This window comes from Tamandua tetradactyla, chromosome 3, assembly GCF_023851605.1.
Source record: "Tamandua tetradactyla isolate mTamTet1 chromosome 3, mTamTet1.pri, whole genome shotgun sequence".
NCBI classification, from domain to species: Eukaryota; Metazoa; Chordata; class Mammalia; order Pilosa; family Myrmecophagidae; genus Tamandua; species Tamandua tetradactyla.
In genome coordinates this window covers 208,997,279-209,021,975 of record NC_135329.1, presented here as the reverse complement: position 1 = coordinate 209,021,975, position 24,697 = coordinate 208,997,279, and the positions used below count along the sequence as shown (strand labels likewise).

General features: G+C 52.4%; 1 protein-coding gene across 1 annotated transcript in view; it reads left to right on the top strand.

Annotated features, from left to right (window-relative positions):
* NGEF (neuronal guanine nucleotide exchange factor) overlaps positions 1 to 24,697 on the top strand; it is a 124,441-nt gene that overhangs the window by 97,737 nt on the left and 2,007 nt on the right. Inside the window, exons 6-14 of the mRNA XM_077155446.1 lie at positions 13,474 to 13,634; positions 14,765 to 14,917; positions 16,117 to 16,246; positions 19,064 to 19,138; positions 21,314 to 21,403; positions 22,051 to 22,214; positions 22,690 to 22,845; positions 23,337 to 23,416; positions 23,987 to 24,091. Of these exons, the coding sequence (XP_077011561.1) occupies positions 13,474 to 13,634; positions 14,765 to 14,917; positions 16,117 to 16,246; positions 19,064 to 19,138; positions 21,314 to 21,403; positions 22,051 to 22,214; positions 22,690 to 22,845; positions 23,337 to 23,416; positions 23,987 to 24,091 (1,114 nt within the window). The remainder of the gene's footprint in view (positions 1 to 13,473; positions 13,635 to 14,764; positions 14,918 to 16,116; positions 16,247 to 19,063; positions 19,139 to 21,313; positions 21,404 to 22,050; positions 22,215 to 22,689; positions 22,846 to 23,336; positions 23,417 to 23,986; positions 24,092 to 24,697) is intronic.

The following is a 24,697-nucleotide window of genomic DNA, read 5'->3' as shown; positions in this document are numbered from 1 at the left end:
AGCCAGCAGGAACTAGTTGTCGTTTACAGAACACTCCACCAAGTAATAGCAGAATGCACATCTTTTTTCAAGCGCACATAGAACATTGACAAACCTTTAACATATTTAAAAGAATTGAAATTATGCAAAGTATGTTCTCTGACTGTAGTGGAATTAAACTAGGAATCAATAACATAAAGATAATGGGAAAATCTCCAAATACTTGGAAACCAAACACCATACTTATAAATAATCCTTAGGTCAAGGATGAAGAGAGACTTTCGAAAATATTTTGAAATGAATGAAAGTGAAACTGCAACATATAAAAGTTTTTTGAGATGCAGCGAAAGCAGTATTTAGAAGGAATAGCACTATGCTTGCTTAGAAAAGAAGAAAATCTCAAATCAATCATCTAAGCTCTCATCTTAAGAAACACAAGGCGGGAAAGCAAAACCAAATAAAGCAAAAGGAAGGAAATAATCAAAATACAAGCAAGAGTCAATGAAATTGAAAACTGACAAACAATAGAGAAAATCAATGAGACCAAAATCCAGTTCTTGAAAAAGTTAAATAAAATCGTTAAATCTCTAGAAAAATCAACAAAGTGAGAAAGGAGAGAAGACATAAATTACCAATATTAGGCATGAAAGAGGAGTCATCATGGCAGATCCACAGACATTATAAAAGATAAAAAGGGAATGCTATGAACAATTCTACACATAAATTCAACAACTTATTGAAATAGACCAATTTCTCAACCACAAACTACTAAAACTCACCCAAGATGAAATAGATACCTGAATACTCATAACTATTAAGAAAATTTATTTCATAGTTCAAACTCTACAAAAAATGTAATCTCCAGGCTCAGATGGTTTCACTGGTGAATTCTAACAACCATTTAAACTAGGAAAAAATGCCAAATCTAGTCTTTTCCAGGAAACACAAGAGGGAAGTGTTCTTTATAAGAACTCTTTAAAGGCCAGCATCACCTGAAACCCAAACCAAGGAAAAAACATACAAAAAAAGGAAGTTACAGACCAATATTCCTCCTGAATATATCTGAAAAAATCCTGAACAAAATACTGACAATTAGAATCTAATAATATAAAAAGAACAATACATTAGGATGACTAAATGAAGTTTATCCTGGGAATGCAAAGTTGGCTCGATATTTGAAAATCAATCACTGTAATCCACCACATTAACTGTCTAAAAAGAGAAAAACTACATGATTACTATATCAATTGATGCAGAAAATGATTTGACAACATTCAATATTAATTCATTATTAAAATGGTCAGAAAAATTGGAATAGAAGAGAAATTTCTTGACCTCATAAAAAAGCATCTATGGATAATCTACAGCTAACATAATACTGAAAGGTGAAAGGCTGAATTCTTTCCTTCTAAGATCAGAAAAGAGGGAAAGATGTCTACTGTCACCACTATTCATCATACTGGAAATCCTATCCAATGCAATAAGGCAAGAAAAATAAAATACATGCAGATTGGGAAGGAATAAATAAAACTTTTGTCTGAATTTACAGATGACACACTGTCCTTATTCACAGATGACATGATTATCTATGTAGAAAATTCCAAAGAATCTACAAAAAAAAAATACTAGACATAAGTAAAAAAATCTTAAAATAAGTGAGTGTAGCACAATTTCAGGATGCAAGGTTAACACACAAATGTCAATCATATTTCTATATTCTGGCAATGAACAATTCGAAACCACAACTTGAAAACCATATGATTTACTATAGCTACCCGCCAAAGTGACGTATTCATTATAAATCCACCAAAACATGTACAGGATATCTCTGCTAAAAGAACTGATGAAAGCAATCAAAGAAGACCTCAATAAATCAAGAAACAAACTTCATGGATTGGAGGATTCAACATAGTAAAGATGTCAGTTCTCTCCCAAATCAATCTATGTATTAAATGTAATTCCAAGGGGAAATCCCTGGATTTTTTGTAGTTATAGATAAGCAAAGTCTAAACTGTATGTGGAAAGGCAAAGTAAAATAATCCAAGCAATTTTGAAAAACAAGAATAAAATTGGATGAATCAACTGTCTGATTTTAGGAATTACTAAAAATGTGTAGTAATCAAGACAGTGTGATATTCATAAAAGGATAGGCATCTAGGTCAGTGGAATAGAATAGAGTTCAGAAGAAGATCTACATAAATATGACCAATTGATTTGTTTTGTTTTTGTTTTATACTTAAAACAACAGAAATTTATTCTCTACAATTCTAGAGGCTAGAAGTCTGAAGTTGAGGTGCTGCAGGGTTGGTTCCTTCTGGAAGCTCTGAGAGAGAATCTGTTCCACGCCTCTCTCCCTGCTTGTGGTGGCTGTAGTAATTCTTAGCATTCCTTGGCTTGTAGACACATCATTCCAGTCTCTGCCTCTGTCTTCATAGTACCTTCTTTGTGTCCCTGTGTTGCAAATCTCCCTCTGCCTTGTCTTGTAAGGACGCCTGTCATTGCATTTAGGGCTCACCTTAATTCAGGATAATTTCATGTCTAGAATCTTAATTACATCTGCAAAGAGCCTTTTTCCAAATGTCACATTCAGAGATTCTGGGTGTACTTACTTATCTTTTTTGGGGTGGCACCATTCAGCCCACTACGGCATCCTTGTGTATATCCTTACAGCTGTTCTCTTCTTGAGTTCTTCTATGATGACCAATTGCTTTTTGACAAAAGAGTAAAGGCAATTCCATGGAAGAAAGATAGTCTTTTCAATAAATGTTGAATGTTGATGTTGAAACAATTGGACATCCATGTGCAGAAAAGTTAACTTACTTAATCTTTACATTTTTTTACAAAAATTAACTCTGAAGGGCAGTGCAATGGTAGCTCAGTGGCAGAGTGCTTGCCTGCCATGCCGGAGACCCAGGTTTGATTCCCGGTGCCTGCCCATGTCAAAAAAAAAAAAATTAACTCTCATAACGGATTACAGATCTATGTGTAAAATATGAAACTTGTAGGAGAAAATCTTTATAATCTGGGGTTAAGTAAAAAGTTCTTAGACATAACACCAAAGCACAATTTATAAAGAAAAAAAACAGCTGAATTGGACTTCATCAAAATTAAAAACTTTTTTCGATTCCTGGACCATGCACCCCCCCCAAAATTTTTTTTTTAATTTTGCCCTGCAAAAGTCACTGTTAAGAGAATGAAAAGAGAAACTACAGACTAGGAAAAAACATTTGCAAATCACTTATCTGCCAAATAGCTTATATACAGAACTCAAAACTCAACAGTAAAAAAGAAAAAAACAAAAACAAAAACTCAAAGGTAAGAAAATAAAAATCCAATTTTAAAATGGGCAAAAGACTTAAACACATACCTCTCCAAAGAAGATACACAGAATGCAGATAAACCCTATACACTTATTAGAATGCTAGACAAAATTAAAATACTGACAATACCAGTTGCAGAGATGAGCATGGAATAACTAGAACCCTTCTGCAGCTCTGGTGGGAGTCCACAATGGTACAGCCACTTTGGAAAACAGTTTAGCAGTTTCTTTTAAAGTTAAACATACACTTACACGACACCCCAGCAATCCCAGTCCTAGGTATTTACCTAGAGTGGTTTCTCAACACTGGCAATATTGACCTTTGGGGGCTGAGTAATTTTTTGTTGTGGAAGCCATCCCGTGCATCATAGCATGCTTGGAAACATCCATGGCCATTACCCGCTATGTGCCCGTGGCACCCTCTGCCCCAAGTGAGACGGCCAAAAACATGTCTGAACATTGCCAGATATCCCGTCAGGGGCAAAATCATTCCTGGTTGGGCACCACTTGCCTGGAGAAAGAACTTGGGCTCACATGAAAACTTGTACACAAACATTTATAGCAGCTCCATCCATGATTATCAAACACTGGAAACAATCCAAATGTCCTTCAATAGGTACATGGATAAACAAACTCTGATACACCCATATAAAGGAATACTATTCAGCAAGAAAAAGGAACCAAGTATTGATCAGTACGACATCTTGAATGAATCTCAAAGGCATTTTGCTCAGTAAAGTAAATCAAAAGGTTATATACACCGTGGCTTTGTTTATAAGACCTTCTCAGACAAAACTCTAGTGCAAGAGAATAGATCAGTAGGTGCCAGGGATAAGGGGTGGGGGGAATGTGAGACTAGTACCCCCCACCCGCAGGGTAGCACAAGAGTATTTGGGGATGATGGGATTGGTTCATATAAGTAGTGATAGTTACACGAATCAATACATGTGTTAAAATTCATTCAACTGTATACCCCCAAATTCAATTTTACTGTATGCTCATTTAAAAAATTTTAAAAAGTGGGTGGGCCACGGTGGCTCAGCAGGCAAGAATGCTCTCATGCCATGCCAGAGGACCCGGGTTCGATTCCTGGTGCCTGCCCATGTAAAAAAAAATAAAAATAAATTTAAAAAAGTAAAGGCTGAAGATCTTTCATTTCATTTTGTTCAACCTAACAAGAAAAATACTTTCCCCACTGCAAAAAAAAAATATTATGTATTATATATGTATTTATACATAATGTTTTTATATTTATGTAAATATAAAATGTTATGTATTTATATATCTATTAAAATAGATCGATCACTGTGAATTGAGGCAAACATTTACATGAAATATAAGAAATCAAATTTAAAGGTATGTTAAAGGAATGATGCACATTAAGCAAGTATGAGTTAATGCAAAGATGGTGTACTATTTGGAATTTGGAACCAAAATTTATTAAATTGATAGGCCAGAGGAGAAAATCTGACTTGTCTTCAAAGATGTTGAAAAGGGAATTCGTATATCTATTATTGTCTAAATAAAACTCAGAAGGACACTTTCTGAAATTTATAAAGAATATCTTAAATCTGTTGCCAAAGTCATACTTAATGAAGAATTGTTGACTGCAATAAAAGCAAGACAATGACACTTACTAATAATTGTTTGATGTGGTTCTGGTAGCTCCAGCTAATGCAGTAGACAAGAAAGTAATAAGATGTAGCCAGAAAGAACAAGAAGTCCAAACTATCATTATCTGCCAATGATGATTGCTCACTGAAAAAACCTCAAGGGAATCAAATAAAAACGTGGACCAAATAAGGCAGTTCAGAGAGGTTTCTGGTTAGAAAATAAACATGCAAAAATCAGTTATTTTCCTGTATATCCGCAAAACCCAGATTTCAATAAATGAGAAATCTCTATATCCGGCCAAGCCCAGTGTTGGGAGGATTTCAAAATGAGCACCCTCAACCCAGCTGATAGGAAGAGTTTAGCAATATTTATATCAAATTCCCTAAAAGAAATATTTGTGTACTTTCTAGTATTTTATTGCTAGAAATTTATCTTGAAAAATAATCAGAAATGTGCACAGTTTGTTTATTAGGATGTTCACCGCAGCAAAAATTAGGGGTTGAGGGGGAAGGAACTTCAGTGCCCAGTGGTAGGAAAATTGTGTGGTAAGATTGCAGGTGCAGCTATAGGATACAGACATGTTTAAAGAACCTATTTTCAAAGAATGAAGCAGGTGAAAATTCATGAAATATTAGTTTTCAAAATCAAGCTAGAACAGGACATCAGGTTCAGCATGATATACAAACTTCAGTGTCTCTCACTCTGAGCTTTTATTATCTGACTTTTCATATTTTAAAGAGTTTAATTTTTTAAGAGCTGTATTTTGTTAATTTCTGATAATGGGCACCAAACTGGGATTCAGACTTTATGTTCCAAATCGGTGACTTCTGCATCACATTTCTTTTTCAGTGTAAAGCCAGACAGGCAGCCAGCCCTGCCAGCCCAGTGTGCTGTGTCTCTTTTTCTTTTGCTGCAAAAGCAGCAGGTCACAGCGAACTGCTATTTGTACAAGGAGGACACCCCAAGATGATGGCCTTTTGGTAGTCCTAAATCTTAATCTGTCGTTGCAGTACAAGATTTAAGAACAAAATAGTATGTTTTCCTCCTTTTAAATAAAAATTAGGTAGCTGAAATTGGAAAGTGTTATCTTCAATGGTGCTTAGGATTTGGTTTTTGCTTTGTGACTTGTTCTGAAACTCTGTGTTCCCCGTCCCCCTTCTTGGAATGGCTTTTGAACTGTTGTTTGAATAAATACGCATATTCAGATTGCAAAGTTGAGAAAAAGACAACTGTGGAAAGGGGAGGGTGTCCTCATGGAGGGGAGGTGGGAGCTTTTCCTGAAAGGGGTTGAAGGTGGGGTTGGGGGATGCACAGAATTGTCCCGAAGGAGAATAAAAGGCAGGGAGAGAATGTGACTGTAGGGATGGGGTGGGGTCACTACCGGCCAATAAATATGGGAAATAAAGGACATGATGTCACCTGGCACAGGACCTGGAGCAGCCATGCCTCCGGCTAACGCAGGTTGGACACCAGAGGATGCCAGGAACCTGTCTCCAGGGAAACAGGGCCATGAGCGTGCCTGGTGTGGCGCGGCCTGCCCAGGCCGGCATGGCTGGTGGCAGCCTAGCCCCCAGCGTGCCCAGGCTAGTGCCCTAAGTCCTGCTAGTGAATCAGGCGGGGCTGCGGGAAGGCGGAGCAGGGGGACGCTTACTTAGGTCATGATGCAGCCCGCAGTCTCATCACTGCTTGGCCCTGGGAACCAGAGCTGTGTTTTTGTGGGTTTTCAACCTGTTTTTTGACAACTGAGACCTTAAAGGTATTTTTTTTTTCTCCAAAGGAAACCTGTCCATTTTAGAAGGAAATTACTTAGGGTTTTTAATATGATGTACCTCTTCAAAAAATCAAATTGTGGTTGTTATTTTATTTACTGACCCTCATAGAGTCATATGTCTGTCTCTTTAAGATAGACCTCATCCATTCAGGTGGTTTGTTTTAAATTGGGAGGGGGCCGGGGTTTGGGCCCCTAGATTTAAGGCAGTCCTCACCCGCTGACTCCTATTCTGTTTGATCTAGAAAGTAAGTGTCTATGACTGTTTCAACAAAATAAGCATTTATCTTTTTCTAACAAATCTTCTGGTTAAATAATTTATGCATCTGATACAAAGATCAAAAAGAGCAAAAGGATTTACAGTGAAAGTCTGTCTCCCTTCTGCCACTTTCCTCAGCTACCCAGTTCCCTCCTGAGATACATATGCAGGGTGAGTGTGTGTGTACACGTGTTACACAAATAAACGGTAAACTACTATGTACATTGATCAGCACTTGCTTTTTTTCACTTAACAAAATATTTTGAAAATTTGTTCATGTCTGTACAAATGCAGCAACCACAGTGTTTCTTGCAGCTTTATGGAGCTGCGTTGTAGGGGTGTGCCACCATTTATTTAAGCAGTCCCCTGTTGACAGACATGTGGAATTAGAAGTGTTATATATCAAAGATGTTCATTGCTGCATTATTCATAATAATAAAAATTGAAAATCTATACAATGGAAGACTACAGGAATTGCTAATTGTTGACTGGGAGGTTTAATGATTCTTAAAGTTTGAGAAGATATCACCAGATTGTCTTCAGGCTCCAGCTGTTTATGAGAGTGTTTATTTCCAAAACCCTTAATGTGCATCTTCAAATGATTTTTTTTTTTTTTTTTTTTGCATGGGCAGCCACTGGGAATTGAACCCGGGTCTCTGGCAGGGTAGGCGAGAATTCTGCTACTGAGCCACCATTGCACTGCCCTTTAAATGATTTTATCTTCGCCAATGTGCTACATCAAACATAGATCTCTCATTGTGGTTTTAATTTGCATTTCTGTTATTGTGGTGAGACCAAACAGTTTTCAGGCATGTGTCATTTTAAATTTAGGCCTATTTTATTATGTAAATTTTTTGTAAATTATTTTATTAACCAGATCATCTTGAGAAAACATTGTATTTGGTAATTCATGAACGACGCCAGAACTCTTTGACTTTTATGAGTTTGCCGAGGTGTGGGGCGGCAGTTTTGCCAATTGCAAATCTAGGGGGCACAGTTCACGCAAGCCTGTACTCACTTCTGACCCAGTTGAAAATTAGGGGGTACCAAGGCCACCCTCCTATTTGACAATTGGCTAGAAGGATTCACAATTCATTGACAGCTGTGAAACCCAACGTTAGGGTTTATTAGAGGGAAGGGCCACAGATTAGGATCAGCTAAAGGAAGAGATTCAGGGGGCAGAGCCCAGGAAAGACCAAACATGGAGCATCCCTTGTCCTCATCACAGAATCTTTGTGTGACAACATGCATAGAGTATTGCTAACCTGAGAGTCTCACCCTCTGGTGTCCAGTTTTTATTTATTGATCACGTTGGCTCAGTGATTGACTGGATGATTGACTGCCCACATTGCTGGCCTCAGGCATCCCCTATGAGAGCCCAGGTAGAGGAGGAAACGCCCCAAACCCTCCACGCTCCAGCCCAGCCTGCTTCCTCCACTCCCCCCTCCACCATCCCAGAGCAACGGCCCTTAGCAGCAAAGCTGGGGCCCGAGTGCTTAGAACGTGGGGACGCCAGTGCTGGAGGCAAGTGCAGGAGGGGCTGGGGGCCCCAGGGACCCGCACACTCTGGCATGCCGCAGAATATGGTGAAAGCGCAGGCTGTCAAGGGGCTTGGGGGGGGGGCCTGGGAATCTGCATTTTAACAGCCACACCTGTGGACCTGGTGCTGGGGTCAGGAGACCACTCTGAGAAATACTTTTGCCTCTGAGTAGAGGTCAGCTGCGTCCACAGCCACTTTCTTGGTGACGGTGTATCTGTGCCAGTTTGTGTCCCCAGCACTGAGCCCAGGCAAGAGGGCCACGGCTGTGGGCTGCAGGACACGTGGGCTGCGTGGAGGGGGCAGCAGGGCAGACCCCGGGTCCCCAACCTGGGGGACAGGGATCCGGCCATGTTCGTTCTGGCCTCCCCAGCACCCAGGCAGCACCCAGCTCTGAGTAGGTGCTCCACCAACATTTAGAGGCTTGAATTTCTATACCTGCTGCTCTGACAGCCAGGCCTGTTTGGGAAGCCACAGCCTGGGAGAGCTAGTCCAGGAGGAGATGGGGGAGAGGGGGACGCCCTTTCCCTCCCCAGGGCACTTTCTGGAAGCAGTGTGTGCAGAATTGGGATCCACGCCTCCCCGGGCTGATGACACCTCCTTTGTCTTTATCTGAGTCTCAGCGACAACTGGGAGCTTGTGACAACTGGGAGCTTGTCCCCGAGCAGGCAGGCGGTGTCCTGTCGGGAGGAGGGAGGGCAGCAGGGGCGGCATCCTGGAGCTGGCAGGGCTCAGACGCTGCGGACGGACGGACAGTTTGACGTTCCCTCCCCAGGCTCCTGAGAAGCTCTGTTCCGTCTGGAAAATCACGGCCCACCCGGGGTGGGGGTGGGGGAAGCGCGCAGACAGGCCTCGGACCAGGCCTGGGAAGGCCATTGCGGACGGTCTCCGTGGGCTGGGAAGGGCCGGGTCCCCTCGCACTGGCCGGCTTGGGGCTTGTGGGCGAGTCCCAGCCGGGCCAATGACCCAGCCCGCAGCCAGAGCGGAAGAGAGGCAGCTGGAGTGTCCTCGGGACACAATTATCCAACAGCGCAAACCCAGGTGGGGGCCCTGCCAGGGGCCTCCCGGGATCATCCTGAGTTATAGAACGCTCAGCCTCGAGCTTGGCGGTGACGGAAGGACACAGGGTTCAAACAGAAGGGGGGCACAGTGGAGGGTGCGGGCCGGCCGGGGCGAGTTCAGCACTAGCTCAATCAGGCAATCATGGGCCCGCCAGCTGAGTTTTTAAATCAAGTGCTCTCCATTTTAGGGGCCGGTTTTGGTTCTCCTTGGTCGGAAGTAGGTGGAGTTTTTCCGCAGACTTTCCTTGGTGTCCTGCCTCCACTTCACCCCCCTGTGCTGCTGTCTGCCCTTCTCTCTGGCCAGGGCCCTCCTTTGCTTATTGAAAGGCATTTCTTGAATGGGGCCCTGCAGGGTGGTCCTGTCTCTGGGCTCCTGAGGCCGCACAGTGCCACAGAACCCACCACAGCACCTGTGCTGGGCACTGCTTTCAGGTGGGCAGCTGCTTATGTGGCCGTCGGGTCAGGGGTCCCCGGTGCAGTCCTGAGTGCTTCCGTGGGGCTCCCCGCATTGAGTGGGGTGCAGTGCTGGCTGCAGGGGCTCCATTCTTGTCTCTGCCTTCTGCCAGGGGTGGGGTGGGCGGCGGTCGTGCAGCACCTGGCCTTTTGCGTCCGGCTGCTGTCACGTGGCATGTTTGCGAGGGTCCCCCACGTCCTAGCGTGTCGCAGACTTCCTGCTGATGGCCTCATGAGGTTCCCCCGTGTGGCCAGACCACGTGTGGTTATCCCTTCTCCAGGGGATACGCGGGCTACTTCCACCGTGGAGACCGGTGAAGGGCATGTCTGTGAGCTGCGGGCCGTGGGCGTTTGAACCCAGTTTTCAGCCCTTTGGGGATATGTGGGGTGGGCCTCAGATCCTCAAAGAACAAGACTGTGTTTTCACCCATGCACTGTCTCAGTCAGTCCGAGGAAACTTCTAGAAAATGGAAACGGAGGTGGTGGCCCGTCACATTCCCGCAGACCCCAGCAGAGCCTCCACCTCCCCTCCCTGGCCGCGATCGCGGCCCCCCCCATGCCTTGCCTGTACCCGGCGGGCGCTGCACTCCTGGGAGGGGGTTTTCCCCAGCTAGTAGCAGGCCCGCTCTTTCCACGCTTTGGGACCCCTGGGGGGACGCCTTTCCGGCCCCCTCCGGCCCAAGCGCCAGCCCAGAGACAGGCCCGTGGCCAGTGACACCCTGACCCGCTTCACAAGCCTCACTTGCTGCAGCCACCCGCGGACGGGAAACTGAGGCTCAGCGGGGGAGACTGTTCTCCCGGGGTCCATTCCTAAGGGCAGAGCAAAACAGCACAGGGCCCGGCCCGGCCCTCGCCAACTGTGCGACCTTCCGGAGAGACATCCGAGCTGGCCGGGAGCTTGGCACAGAGTCTGGGGCGGAAACGGCCTGCGCAGTAGCCGTGGTGAAAGCGCCAGGAAGCGTGATGTGATTATTGGCAGATAGATTGCAGCCGGGGTAGTCGGGTGCTAAGAGCGCCAGTCAGAGGCCGCGCTGTGATTCATAAATTTGGGTCCGTCTTAGTGAGAATTCCCTGAGGCTTGCAGTCCCACGTGTGAGCGGGCAGTGAGGGTGCAAAGAGCCCCCTGGCTGGTAAGGAGCTGGGGGTCCCACCACCAGCCCACACTGGCAGTGGCGGCAAGTGGCAAGCAGTATAAAGGAGGGGCTCTTTGTAGGGACTCAGCCCCGACACACACAGGCACTCTTCACACACACTCATGCTCACTACTCAGTCACGCATTCACACCCACACTCATTCCTATGCGCACACATTCACATACACTCACGTACTTGCATGCACACATACACATACAGCACACTATTCACCCAGTTCATGCACACGTGCACATTCACACACTCATCCTACACACATGTAAACTCACATATACACTCATTCACACACTTTCTCACACACATACACACCTGCTCATGTATGCATTTGTGCATATTCACATTCATCCACACAACTCCATTTATACACACGTCACACACTTGTGCACACATACACAGACACACATCCACTCACTCATTTGAACACTCTCACACGTGTGCTTCCTGTGCCCCTGTGTCTCCTTGGCGTTCCTCGCCCCCCAGGTATGTCCTTGGCTCCTGCCGCGCTGAGAAGGTGAGCCTGCTGCAGACAAGGGCTTGGCTGTGCTGCCCACTGAGTCCCGTGCCTGGCACAGAGCCGGGGCTGTGAATGTTTGTTGAATGACTATGACACATGAGCAGGGACTGGAACCCTGCGTCGCCTCCAAGCTGCCATGCAAAGGCTTGAATGATTTAGAGTGAACATAATATTGAGGGAGAAAAGACGCCATATTGACGTGGCTGGTGAAGGCAGACACCCGGGAAAGCTGACGCTCTGGGATGACTAATCACCTATAAATGGATAAAGGGGCTGAGCTGGCCATGAGTGAGGCCCAGCTGGCACCAATTAGCAGTGACTCACGCGGAGCCTGCTGCGTCCTGGCAGCCTGAAAGCCAGCCCTGCCTCTGTCCAGCTGCCTCCTGCCCGCCCTGTCCTCCCCGGGATCAGGACCAAAGTGCCACGGCTGAGGGAGCCTGGAGGGTGGACCCAAGCCAGAAACCCCTGGGTGTGTGAGTCTGTGAGTGTGAGTGAGTGTGAGTCCCCAGGCACGTAGAACAGCCATCACCCAGGATATGTGACCTCACACATATGCCAGTGCTTGCCTTTTTGGTGTGGTGGGTTTTCCCTCCTTGGTCTCTGCAAAACTCACCCACGACAACTCTTTTAGTTTTACCTGCTTGTACTTGTGGGGTATAAAGGCTTGATAGTTTCTTAAGAAACTTCAATTTAGCAGCAAGAAAGTGATTTCATAGTAGCATCCGTACCAGAAGCTTCTGGAAACGTGTTACCCATTATATTTTTTGTCACTGGCATTGTCGTTTTTAATTTTTGTGGTAACAGATGCACAACATAAAATGTCCCATTCACCCACTGTCAAGTACGCAATTCAGTGGTGTGAATGGCACGCCTGGGTGGTGCCACCACCTCCACCATCCCCTGCCACAACTTTCCCACAGACCCACACAGGAGCTCCGTGCTTCCCATGGCACCATGCCAGGTGGGGACAGGTACACGCAGCCCACCTGCGGCAGGAGTCCAAACCGGGGCCGCTGTCCTGATGTCTGAGGTCTGACGGGATGTCATGTTCATGGCTTCTTCTTCTCAAGCACACGAAGCCTCTGTGGACAGAGGCCCCGAGCTCCCGTCCGGCCTCACCTCTGACTCTGGGTCGGGCAGAGACCCTGGGGCCCGGCGGGCTCTTGCCCCCAATGGCGCGATGGGCGGCGCTCCCCCACGGGGGTGACGGGGTGACTTTCTCGCGGCTGCCCCAGAGGGCCGGGCTACAGGAGCTCCCCTGGCCACAAGGATGGGGCTCGTTTTAAAGTGCTCTGCCCAGTGGGCAGCTGGACGCGCAGAGCTGGGCTGGGAACCACGGCACCCTGGCCCACGGGCCCCAGACGCGAGAGGCACTGGCAGTTCCCACCCCCAGAGGCCCCCACGGTGGACATCAGGGTCTGTTCCTCGCCGGCATCCTGCACATGTGGGTCCCGGTTCCCTGTCCCTGCTGATCTTCCCGCCGATTTCTGCCCCGGGCTCTGGGGACGGGAGCCGCCACGCACCTGCCATGCTCCCTGCTTTGTACATTTAGGTCGTGGCCCGTCTGCAGCAGGAAGCATGGCTGTGATGAACATACTTTCCATCTCTCCCTTTCGGAATGACTTTTCTTTGGAAAGTGCCCCCCACTGTACCCTCCCACGCAAAGCGTGCCCTCTCGTCGGTCCCCCTGCCCTACGCTCCACCTTCCTTCTGCCCGGGCGGCCTTGTCTGGTGCCGAGGCCGGGCCCCTTCCTGGAAGGTGAACCTTTGCGTGATCACGCTGTTCACCCTACCTGCTCTATGTCCCCTCCAACGCAGGCCATGTTTGAGCTGGTCACCTCTGAGGCGTCCTATTACAAAAGCCTGAATCTGCTGGTGTCCCACTTCATGGAGAACGAGCGGCTGAAGAAGCTTCTGCACCCGTCCGAGTCCCACATCCTCTTCTCCAACGTCCTAGATGTCATGGCTGTCAGTGAGCGGTGAGTCTCGTTCCCCGCCCTGACCCCCAAGTCTTTGCTGGAGCCTGATAGGGGGCTCTTGTCTCTCCCTTGGCAACACAGAAGCCAGGGCTGAGTGCATGGAGCTCCTTGCACCGGCTTCTCTGCTTTCTGTACGTTCTGAATTTTCCATAACAAAATATCACAAAATAGGTACAGAAAAAAAAAAAGACACCCGTCCATCCAAGCATCCCTGACTCCCAGCAGGGCAGCCAGTCGTGTTCCCCCAGACAGGATTGCTGTTTGCCGAGCCCTTTGATTCAGCTCACATGGGCGCCCCTCTCGGCGGGGCCGGAGCAGCGCTGGGTGGGGCCAGGGCCCCAGGGTGTCCATGGAGCCGTCCACTCCCTGTCTCCGTGAGATCCTGGCTTGGGGCTTACAAGGTCCCGAGACCCCAGAGGGCTGGGACGGGGCAGAGTCTAGGACTTGTGCTCTCGGATCATACTTCCAGTCATTTGTGGATGTGGTTCTGGAAGCTGTGCTCTAATTGTGGAAGGTAGAAGACATGTGTTAATCAATTCTTGTGAAGGAATGAGTTCCAATCATATGTTAGGATAAAGACCCTGTTTACCACTTTCACTGTAGACTGTGGGGTTTTGCAGCTCAAAGTCACGTGGGACCAGCAGTCCAGCACCACCACCTGTACCCGGTTTTCAGATGCGTGACCCAGGCACAGCCTTGGGGCAGCCCCCCCCAACCCCCCAACCACGTGCCCTGGGCAGGGCTGGCTCTCTGTGGGCCCCTCGCCTCCTGCAGCCCCTGCTTGCCGCCCCGACACCTCCCTCTGTGCATCGGGCTCCCGGGTCTCCTTCTCGTGGCAGCCCCTTTCATGTGGGGGTGGGGGGCTTAGGCGCTAGGAAGTGGCTGTGACCAGAAGTTCAGACCCCTTGGCTGCTGCTTGCCTCACCCTCTGAGGGGCCAGTGCCAAATCAGACCCTCACTGAGGGGATCGGGTGCATCCTGTGGTTTATGTATTTACATTTTATCAGGGAAAATCCCAAACGCCCAGCAGCCATCGACCATGCTCCGTCCTGCTCCCCGCGCCCCCCCCCCCCCCCGCCTCCACAGGATCATCGGCAGCAGATGTGAGCTGTCACCCACTGCCCTTCTAGGTTTCTCCTGGAGCTGGAGCACCGGATGGAAGAGAACATTGTCATCTCGGACGTGTGCGACATCGTGCACCGCTACGCAGCCGACCACTTCTCCGTGTACATCACCTACGTCAGCAACCAGACGTACCAGGAGAGGACGTACAAGCAGCTGCTGTGAGTGTGCCCTGGCGGGTGGGTGCCCCTCCCCTTCCCCCCACCCCCACTCTTTCCCGTTTCCTCGGTCATGGCGGGGACCTCCACGTTTCAGCGTCCGCGTGGGCCCCGGAAGTGGGTCTGGCTATTATCGCATCAAAGCCCAGCACATGCAGGGGCGTTTGGTTGTCATTAGAGAAACGTTAATCCAACGTGAGCCTGGGAGAGTCACCCCGCAGCCCCCCGGAGCCACTGGGCAGAGCTCTGTCGGGGGTAGAAGGTAGGCTTGAGGACAAGAGGGCAACTCAGAGCCTGAGAAACCAGAAAACTGGGTGGGAGCTAGAGCTGGGGTGAGGTGGGGGGGGTTCTCTGGGTGGCTGCCCAGCAAATCCTTGAGTGTCTGGCTAATCCGCCCCCTCCATAAGCCCTCTCTAGGGTGTCAGTGGGTGAGATGATTTTCACTCGACCTGCTGTTTTGAAATTCCTCACGTTTCTCTGAAGCCGCGGAGGACTTCTCCGAGACTGACACCCTTAGGCTTCCCTGGGCTTTCCCTTGGGCCCTGGAGTTCACTGGGGGAGCTCTAAAGCTGGAGCAGTTGGGGGTCCAGGCCATCTACTTCTGGTGCTTGGATGCAATTTTTGAGGGCAAACATTAACAAGACGAGCACCCAGGAAAACACGAAGCTCCTTAGGGCGGCATCCAGGGATGCCCCGGGAGGGCCGTGCTGCCGCCGGGCTGGGCGATGCAGGCTGCGGGCGCTCCAGGAAAGGGCACAGGGGCTCAAGCCACTGGTCGTGGGGGCTGCCACAGCCCAGGCTTCTCTCTGACTGGGGTGCCTCTTGGCACTCACTGGCACCGCTGAACCCGTCGCCGGCAGGATGCAATGCTCACCACCGGTCAGAGATGGCTTAAGTGTCCCCAGCAGGCGGCCCCAGCCTGCTGCCTGAACCTGCCGCTACGTGGCTTCCCTTGCCACAGCTCCGTGATGCCCTGAGTCTGATTCACGCCCCCCCACCCCCCAGCATAGCTCAGGCTCCGCACGCCACTCTCGTCATCTGGCTTCTTCCCCAGCAGTTATTTAATGTAAAAGAAAGACCCAGGCACGTGGCCGGTGCCCAGGGATTGTCGGCTTCTCCCAGGCCCATCTGGGGGATGCGGGGAAAGCCGGGCCTGGGGGGTCAGCCCCTGCCGCCGCCCCACTGCCCGTGTCTGTTCCCAGCCAGGAGAAGGCGGCGTTTCGGGAGCTGATCGGGCAGCTGGAGCTCAACCCCAAGTGCAAGGGGCTCCCGTTCTCCTCCTTCCTCATCCTGCCCTTCCAGAGGATCACCCGCCTCAAGCTGCTGGTCCAGGTACTGTTGCCTCCCGCCCATGCCCACCCAGTGCGACCCGTACTTCCCGCTCCCCTTTGTTTCCTCCCCTCTCTCCAGGGGCCCCTTTGCTTTCTAGAAATTCCATTTATTTGGCAAAGAGTAATTAAATCACATCCTGGGTGCTGGGCCTGTGTCTGGGGTTCCGCCCCTGCTCCCGGGACGCTGCTTCCTGGTGGTGAGAGACCAAATCCCCCCCACTGCGACGTGGCTGTGACGGCGGTGAACTGGGATGAGACGGTAGGGGTGACTGGCCTGCCACTGCCCACGGGGGGCGGGAAAGACACAGATGAGTGACGTCTAAGCTGACGGGAAGGAGCCAGACCCGTGACCGTGTAGAAAAACGTGTTCTATGTAGTAGGAACCGCGTGTGCCAATGCCCAGAGGTGGCCAGCGCCCAGGCAGGAAGGCCTGCAGTGACCTGGGGAAACATGTTGGGAGTGGGAGTGAGAATGCAGCAGAGGTGGGTGCTGGCAGCCGGGTGGCCAGGGAGACACCTGTGCTCTGTCCTCGGGGTGACGAGCTGACGGGGTGACATGCTCTGATGGCTGGAAGAGTCCACTGTGCCGCCACATGGAAAGTGCAAGGAAATGGGGGAAGGGCTAGGAAGTTATTTGAGAGATGGAGGAGGCCTGGCCTGGGCAGTGGTGGAGACCCCCGAGAGAGAGCTCCTGCGTGAAGACGTGGACTTGCTGTTGTCAAGTAAGAAGGAAGAAGAAGAATGGAGAGGGATTGATGGCCTCTGAGCTTCAGCATCGTGGGCTGATGGTGCAGTCGCCTGACTGGGAGGACAAAGGGAGAATCAGGGCTTGTTTGGAGTGTGTTGACTTTGAGGTGCCTTTTGGCAGTTTTCCCGAGCCTGGGGTTCAAGGGAGAGCAGAGGGCGGCAGCTCTCACCTGGTGAGATCACCAGGGATGGAGAGGAGAGCCGGAGACACAGTGTCGGCAGAGCCGCCCCGGGGATGGCACGTGGTCACATGGAAGCATCCAACGCGGCAACCCAATCAGAGGACACCTGGGAAACAGGTGGTTCCAGGGAACTACTTTTTAAACTTGGGCAAAACTGGGCAGAAGGCAGTAGCAGCTCCTGGGAGGGGTCCAGGTAGAACTGCAAGTCACCTGGGGTGGCAAGGTATTGGGGAACACACGCACCAAGCTGGGAAAGCCACCTTCCTCTGCTGAGGCTGCAGATGTGACCTCATGTTGGTTTGGTAAAGCTAAAAATAGGTGGGCTTTTACAAAGGGGATTTATTCATTTACAAGTTTACAGTGGATATGTCCCAGTAAGGCATCAACAAGGTGATACCTTCTCTGAAGAAAGGCTGCTGACTTCTAGGGTTCCTCTGTCACATGGGAAGGCAAAAGGCCAGTGTGTGCTGGTCCTTCTCTCCTAGAAGAATCCTAGCTTCTGATTTCCGTGGCTTTCTCGCTTAGTTCCTTAGTCTTTCTTTCCTTAGCATCTCCAGGGCATTTCTCTCTGAGCTACCTCCAAGATGTCTGTCCTTTGAAAAGGACTCCGGTAAAGGTTAAGACCCACCTTGAATGGTTGAGTCGCATCTCAGTTGGAATAACCAAAATGTCCCACCCTTGATGGATCTGCCCACGCAAGAGCAGACTAGAAGAACATGTCTTTTCCGGGGCACAGAACAACCTCAAACCAGCACACCCGTGCAGCTGGGACTTTTATTTCCACGAGTAGAGGGTGTGAGCTGTGCCCTGCAGCCGGGAGCGTTTGGGGAGCAGCTGCACAGGGTGAGGCAGGGCCGAGGTGGCATCTGAGCCAACCCTCGTGTTCCTGGCCGGGCAGAGGGGCCAGTCGTCGACACAGAAGGATGCCTGGGCTGACAGGGTCTGGTCTGGAGTGCAGGAGAGAGCGCTGAGTATTGTTTGTAACAGGGAAAAGGAACGACCCTCATCTGAGGTGTCCAGCTGGGTGAGGATGGTCAGTTGCTGGAAATATTTAACGCCCCTGCCCAGGGCACCTGGAGGGATGGCGGGGGGTGCTCAGGCACTCCCCAACCTGGTGACGTGGCCAAGCGTTATGGACGCCGCTGGCCTTTCTTCTGTCCGTGCATCTTCCTGCCTCAGGGCCTTTGCATAGCAGTTTCCACCATGCAGAATGCCCTTTCCTCCAGATCCTCACCTAGCCAGCTGCTTCCTGCAGCTTAAATGTTGCTCGTCCCAGAGCTTTCCCTATCCCCGACTGGGCAGTGGCCAGCCACCCCCACCATGCCACCCCACCATAAAGTTGGGTGCAGTGGAGCTTGCTAGAGAGCGGCACGTGACTGTTGGTCGAGCACTACAAAAGGTGTGATTTGGAGGTGAAGGCTGTTAATTATGAACATACATTTTTTTTGTGGCTCGGAAAAAATTGGGGAAAAAGTATTTCTATCAATAAGACCAAAATTAAAATGCCTCAATGTCATGGCCCCTGTGCCCAGCAAAAGCATTCGGCCTTCCTTGGAAAATACTGGCCCTGACTGAGGATGGCCCTCCTCACTGCCCGACGCCACCTGCCCTGCCAGCCCGCGGTGTCCTCCTTGGCTTTGAGTTTCGTGGCACTGTAAGGTCACGGGCTCTGGCTCAGGACAGAGCAGAGAAGACAGCACGGCCAGCATAGAGCCGTGGGGATTGTTTTACTGCTGGGCAGGCCCTGGCTCAGGCATCTCTGCCGACGGCCCGGGAGGGGTCCTGTGCCTCTGCACGTCAGGTGGGGGGCTGGCTGGGTGCAGCAGATGGGCCACGAGAGAGGGGGAGTCACACATTGTGAAGATTAACACCGCCTTTCCCTGCACCTAGAACATCCTGAAGAGGGTGGAAGAGAGGTCTGAGCACGAATGCAGCGCCCTCGCTGCCCATAAGGAGCTGGAAATGGTGAGCTGTGCTTCCTCTATCTGTATTTCCCAGTAAACTCTTGTCCTCATCTACACCCTTCACACTCCCGCGCCCTCTCGTACCATCAGCATATCTTTAGAAAATGCGAATTTATTTTAACATTTTCATTTGCAATCAAGAAAAGTCATTCCAGCAAAAAAATGTGCCCAGAGTAGCTCGAGCGCGGCGCCCTCCGCCCACGTTGAGCCTGCCCGCTGGCCCCCAGCCCTGGGTCTTAAGCAGACCTGCACGGTCCCGGCCGGTGCCCTGAGTCAGGGCCACTGTGACACGCAGCGGGGCTGGTTCCAGCCCTCCTTGTGCCCTGACCATGGCGGTACCCGTGTCCAGCCCCTGCCCGGCCTTTCCAGGGGGCCAGCCCCGCCCGCCGGCAGGGCACGCTGCCTTCCTCCTGGAGGTTCCGGCAGATTAGGGGGCCGCAGGGGCAATGGCGGGACGCGTGTCCCCGCTCCTGTCTCCAAGCACTTGCTGTTCTGTGCCTCCCGGGGCCAGTGGCGCCCATTCTTGAGAGCCGAGCTGGGCGACTGCCACACCCCTGATCCCCTAGTGGACCCCGGGGGGTCCTCCCACCCCTTTATCTCCCACGGCAGCATAGGAAAATGAAGTGGCCCCAGTGGGCATCTGATGGTTCCAGCCACACTGGGCCACACGGACTTCCACCTTGACCCCAATGCATGCTGTCCCCAGTCTCACCGGGGCAGATAAAGTATCTGACCAGGTGGCCGCTGGAACCCTTCTGGCAGTTACTCCCTTAGTGGCGGGGAGAACCCCCATGCCCACTGGGAAAGGCAGGAGCCCAGGCTGGCCTGAGCAGGCCGATCAGGGGTCAGCGACCTGTGACCCAGGAGCATTGTTCCCCTCTGCCCACCTCGGAGGCAGAGCATCCCTTTGACCTGAGAGTGCGTGGGTCATTCCAGCCCCACACGGGCCCCTGAAGGGCAAGCTGGGGACCACTGCAGCCTCGAGGGGCCTCCCTGTGGTCAGCGGACCCCATGTGCGTTCTCTGTTTTTAAGTTTTTTTCTGGTTTATCTCCTTTCTTCCTTCAATGAGAAGTATACTGTTTCTCGTAGTTTACTTTTTTTTTTTTTTTTTTCTATTTTTCTTACACGGGCAGGCATCAGGAATCAAACCCGGGTCTCTGGTATGGCAGGCAAGGACTCTGCCACTGAGCCACCATGGCCTGCCCTCGTAGTTTACTTTTAAAATAGAACTTAATTTTCTTCTAGCTTATAAAGGTAATTGGGATTTAATACAAAAAGCAGAAAATGCTCATGAGTAAAGAGATGATAAAGTTCTCTGATTACCTGCACCCCACTGCTGATGTGGGGTGAACGCCCCGCCAGACCTTTCCAGACAGGCGCCTGGGCACGTGGCACACACACACACACACACACACACACACACACACACACACACACGGCACGTACAGCTGCATTCTTTGCACAAAAGCCATCGTGGACTATAAGCTGGTTTTGCTCGCCATGTGGAGCTGTGAGTGCTAGTGGTTTGGTGATGTCAATGTACTCGGCTGCGTGGACGCGTCACCGTTACCAAATCTGTCCCAGCTGATGGCTGTGCAGGTCGATGACAGCATTTCCCATTTCAACCAACACCTCATTCATTTGCAGGTACCGCGTGCCAGCTGCCCACAGGCTGTCCTGGGCGGACTGCTTCCTTAGAACGAGTCCCCAGAAGTCACAGGGAAGGACCTCTGGCTCCTGGGAGCCTCCAGGAAGGGGTAGGGGGGTTGCATTCCACCCACAATGTGGAAGGAGCCTCTTTCTCCACCCCCTGGACCCCTTGGAACCCTGCCAGTCTGTCTGTCTTTTCCGTCCTGACAGCTGAGAAAGAATACCCATTGGTTTTATCTTGCATTTCTTAGATCACTGGAGAGGTAGGGCATCTTCTCATGTGTTCTCTGGGCTTTGCTTCATACAGGGACAAAGCACCCACTTTCCCACCAGAACCGCCAGCCGTGACCCACAGCCCGGCAGGTCTTCCCACCTGCCTTTGTTCTCCTAGAGACAGGAGCTGCAGCCCAGGGCAGACCGGCCGATGGTGGCAGTCCAGCCCCCTGGGCCTGAAGCGAGCAGGCGGTGGTGGCAGGCCTGGGCGCGCTGTGTGGGTGCTGACGGGCCCTCCTCCGTCTCATCCAGGTGGTGAAGGCGTGCAACGAGGGTGTCAGGAAGATGAGCCGCACCGAGCAGATGATTGGCATCCAGAAGAAGATGGAGTTTAAGATCAAGGTGTGTCCAAGCCCGCGCATGCCTCCCAGCCTGCCGCAGAGGCCTGGGCGACTCAAGCCCACCAAATACGCAACCCTTGGGTCTCAGCCCGGCATTGCTTCCACACAGGGCCTGCCCTGACGCCTGGCACACCCTCCCCCACCCCATTGCACCAGCCTAGATCTGTCCACACAGGCGGGCCCCAGGAGCCTGTCTGGGTCCAGGTCCCCTCTGCCCCTTCCTGGCCATGTGTCCTTGAGCCACCATTTACAAGAAGCCTTGGACGGGGTGGTGACCATTCCAGGGACTGAGGTTATTGACCTGCTCCACCAAACTTTGCATAAAACTTGAAGCATCACTAGTGAGCCCCCAAAAGGCCCCTAGGGCCTGGCCTTCCGGGGACTCGGCCACATAGGGGTCCAGACCCCACGGAGGCTGCCCAAGGTCCGAGCTGGGCTGGGAAAGCTGAGCACCGCTCTAGGACACAGGCCCGGCCTTTGGGTCCCGACTGACTTGCCCATCCCTGCCGCTTCGTGTGTTCTGGGGTCTGCGAGCTCTTGGCTGTTTCTCCAGTCCCAGCACTGGGGGGGTGGGGCAGGGGGGCATCCCGTGGAGGGTGACAGAGGGGCCCAGTGGCTCTGACACAGCTGTCCCCCACCCCCACCCAGTCGGTGCCCATCATCTCCCACTCCCGCTGGCTGCTGAAGCAGGGTGAGCTGCAGCAGATGTCAGGCCCCAGGACGTCCCGAACCCTACGGACCAAGAAACTTTTCCAAGAAATTTACCTCTTCCTCTTCAACGACCTGCTGGTGATCTGCCGCCAGATTCCAGGGTGAGCAGGGGACCGGCCATGGGCCAGCATGGCCTCTTCAACCCCTAGGGTGGCAGACGAACACCCCCCAGATCCCTCTTGAGACCCTTTGTGGTGTCCCCCTCTCGGTGGGCCATGTGCTGCGGGAGGACCCAGGCAGCTGGGGTGGGCGCTGCAGGTGGTGGTGGGGGTGGGCTACGACCAGAGCTCAGGCTGGCGGGTCAGGTTCAGAGAGCTGCCCTGTCGTTGCCTGCTTTGGTCTTTGGGCAAGTCTGTTGGACCTCTGTGAGCCTCAGTTTCCCCTTCCGTGTGAGGTGGGGCCTCGGCCCCAGGGTTGGCTGCCAGGAGCCCAGCTCAGCCCCTGATGCGCGGTGTCTGGGGCCCCACCTCCGTCCTGCCCAGCCTCTAGCAGGGACCCGGGGGGCAGGGAGAGTGGTGGGCCGTCCTGCTGGCCGGGCTGCGTGGGCACCCACCTGCTCCGCCCCCGGGTCCCCAGGGACAAGTTCCAGGTGTTCGACTCGGCGCCGCGGGGCCTGCTCCGCGTGGAGGAGCTGGAGGACCAGGGCCAGACGCTAGCCAACGTCTTCATCCTGCGGCTGCTGGAGAACGCCGACGACCGTGAGGCCACCTACATGCTGAAGGCGACCTCCCAGTGAGTGCGCCCGGGGCTCAGCGCCGCCATGCGCGGGGCCCACTCCACCCTCCACCCCGGGGGGCCGCCGCGCACAGGCAGGCAGGACGGCTGACAGCTGGCCTTTCTCAGCTCTGCCATGCCCGAGAAATCGTGGCTGCTGGGAAGCCGCCACGGAATCCTCTGTTGAGGCCACGCGGGGGTGGAGGATTTGCTCCCCCTGACGGATTCTGAAAGCACTGCGTGGGCAGACTGGGGGCAGCCCCCACCCCCATCCCCCCCATCCCCCACCCCGCCTCTGGAACTGTGTCTGCCCTGCAGTGACCCCTAGAGGGCCCGGCTCCTGGCGCCCTCTGCGCGTCCCCTGGCGGTGGCGGAGCCCTACACCCAGCCTGGCCTGCACGCTGTTGAATCCAGGGGAGGGTGCGGGGTCGGGAGGGGTGCTGGGGACTCCCCGCCCCGGTGCGGTGGCCGTGCCTGGCGGCGGGAGCACTGTCCTCGTTCTGTCCCAGGAGTGAGATGAAGCGCTGGATGACCTCCCTGGCCCCCAACCGGAGAACCAAGTTCGTCTCCTTCACCTCTCGGCTACTGGGTAAATCCCCAGGCAGGGGTGGGAGGGGGTGGGGAGTGGGGCCGCCCAGGCCTCCGGGGCTGGGGATCGGCTCGGGGGCCCTTTTTGCTCAGCTTCCCCAGCCAGTCCCCGTGGCTGCAGCGTGGACCCCCCGATGAAGCTCCCTTTGAGCACCCTAGGGTCCCTAGGGACAGTGGAAGCCCCACCCAGGCCGAGCATGGTGGCAGGCTGAGCCTTGCAGATGTGTCCAATATTTGGTGAACAGCAGTCCCTGTTCTTACGCGAGGGGTGCCACTGGTACCGCGTGGAGACCCGAAGCCCAAGCTCCTTCTCAAGTCTCAGTTGAGACCCCAGCGTGCTAACCCCTTGAGCCTGCACTGTTTTATTCAGCACTTCTGGCCGTTTTGATCAGGTTTTCCTTGGATTCAAACCCTCCCTTCCCTCAAATGAATCCCTTTATGGGAGCTTGGGGGATCTGGGTTGCCATTTGCTGCAGGGCTGTCCCGTGGCCCCAGGAGGGTCTCCAGGGTTTGCCCCCAGGGGCGGGTGGCCCCAGGGCACAAGGTTGTCACTTCCCTTCCCCTCCCGCAGACTGCCCCCAGGTCCAGTGCGTGCACCCCTACGTGGCCCAGCAGCCCGACGAGCTGACGCTGGAACTCGCCGACGTCCTGAACATCCTGGACAAGACGGAGGACGGTGAGCAGCGGGGGGGCTGGGCACGGCTTCTCCTGGGCTCCCTCGGAGCCCCCGCAGCCCCCAGGGTGAGGTGACCCAGACGTCTTAACCCACGTGGAGCTGCTCAGAGAGGTTCGCACACCTGCCTGGGCTCCAGCTGGCCGAGGGGCAGGGGGCACCACGCTGTTCCACTAGCTCACTGCCGGGGCAGGTTCCAGGCGCCGTTGGCCTTTTCTCAGAACCACAGATTGTTCTCCAGTGCTTCCGCTCTCCTCCACCTGCGCTGGGAGTCCCTCAGCCTTTCCCCTCAGCACCAGGTCCAACCGAGGCGGGCAGCTCCGTGGCCCCCTCCCTCGGACGGCTCTGGGCTCAGCCCACCAATGACAGCTGTGCCCTTGCACTCTTCCCTGACCCTGTGTTTGCAGCAAGCTCCCCATGAGTGCCAGGTGGGAGCCCTGTGCGGGCCAAAATGTCCCCCACCCACCCCCTTTTTGGAGTTAGACCCCTTATTTCTGCACGTCGAAAGCATCTCTCCTCCCCATCTCCTCTTCTTCCACACAGTCCCAGCTCTACTGGGTCCCTTGTCAGGCTCGGTTCCAGAGTCTCAGAGGGTTCCCCCACCCCCAC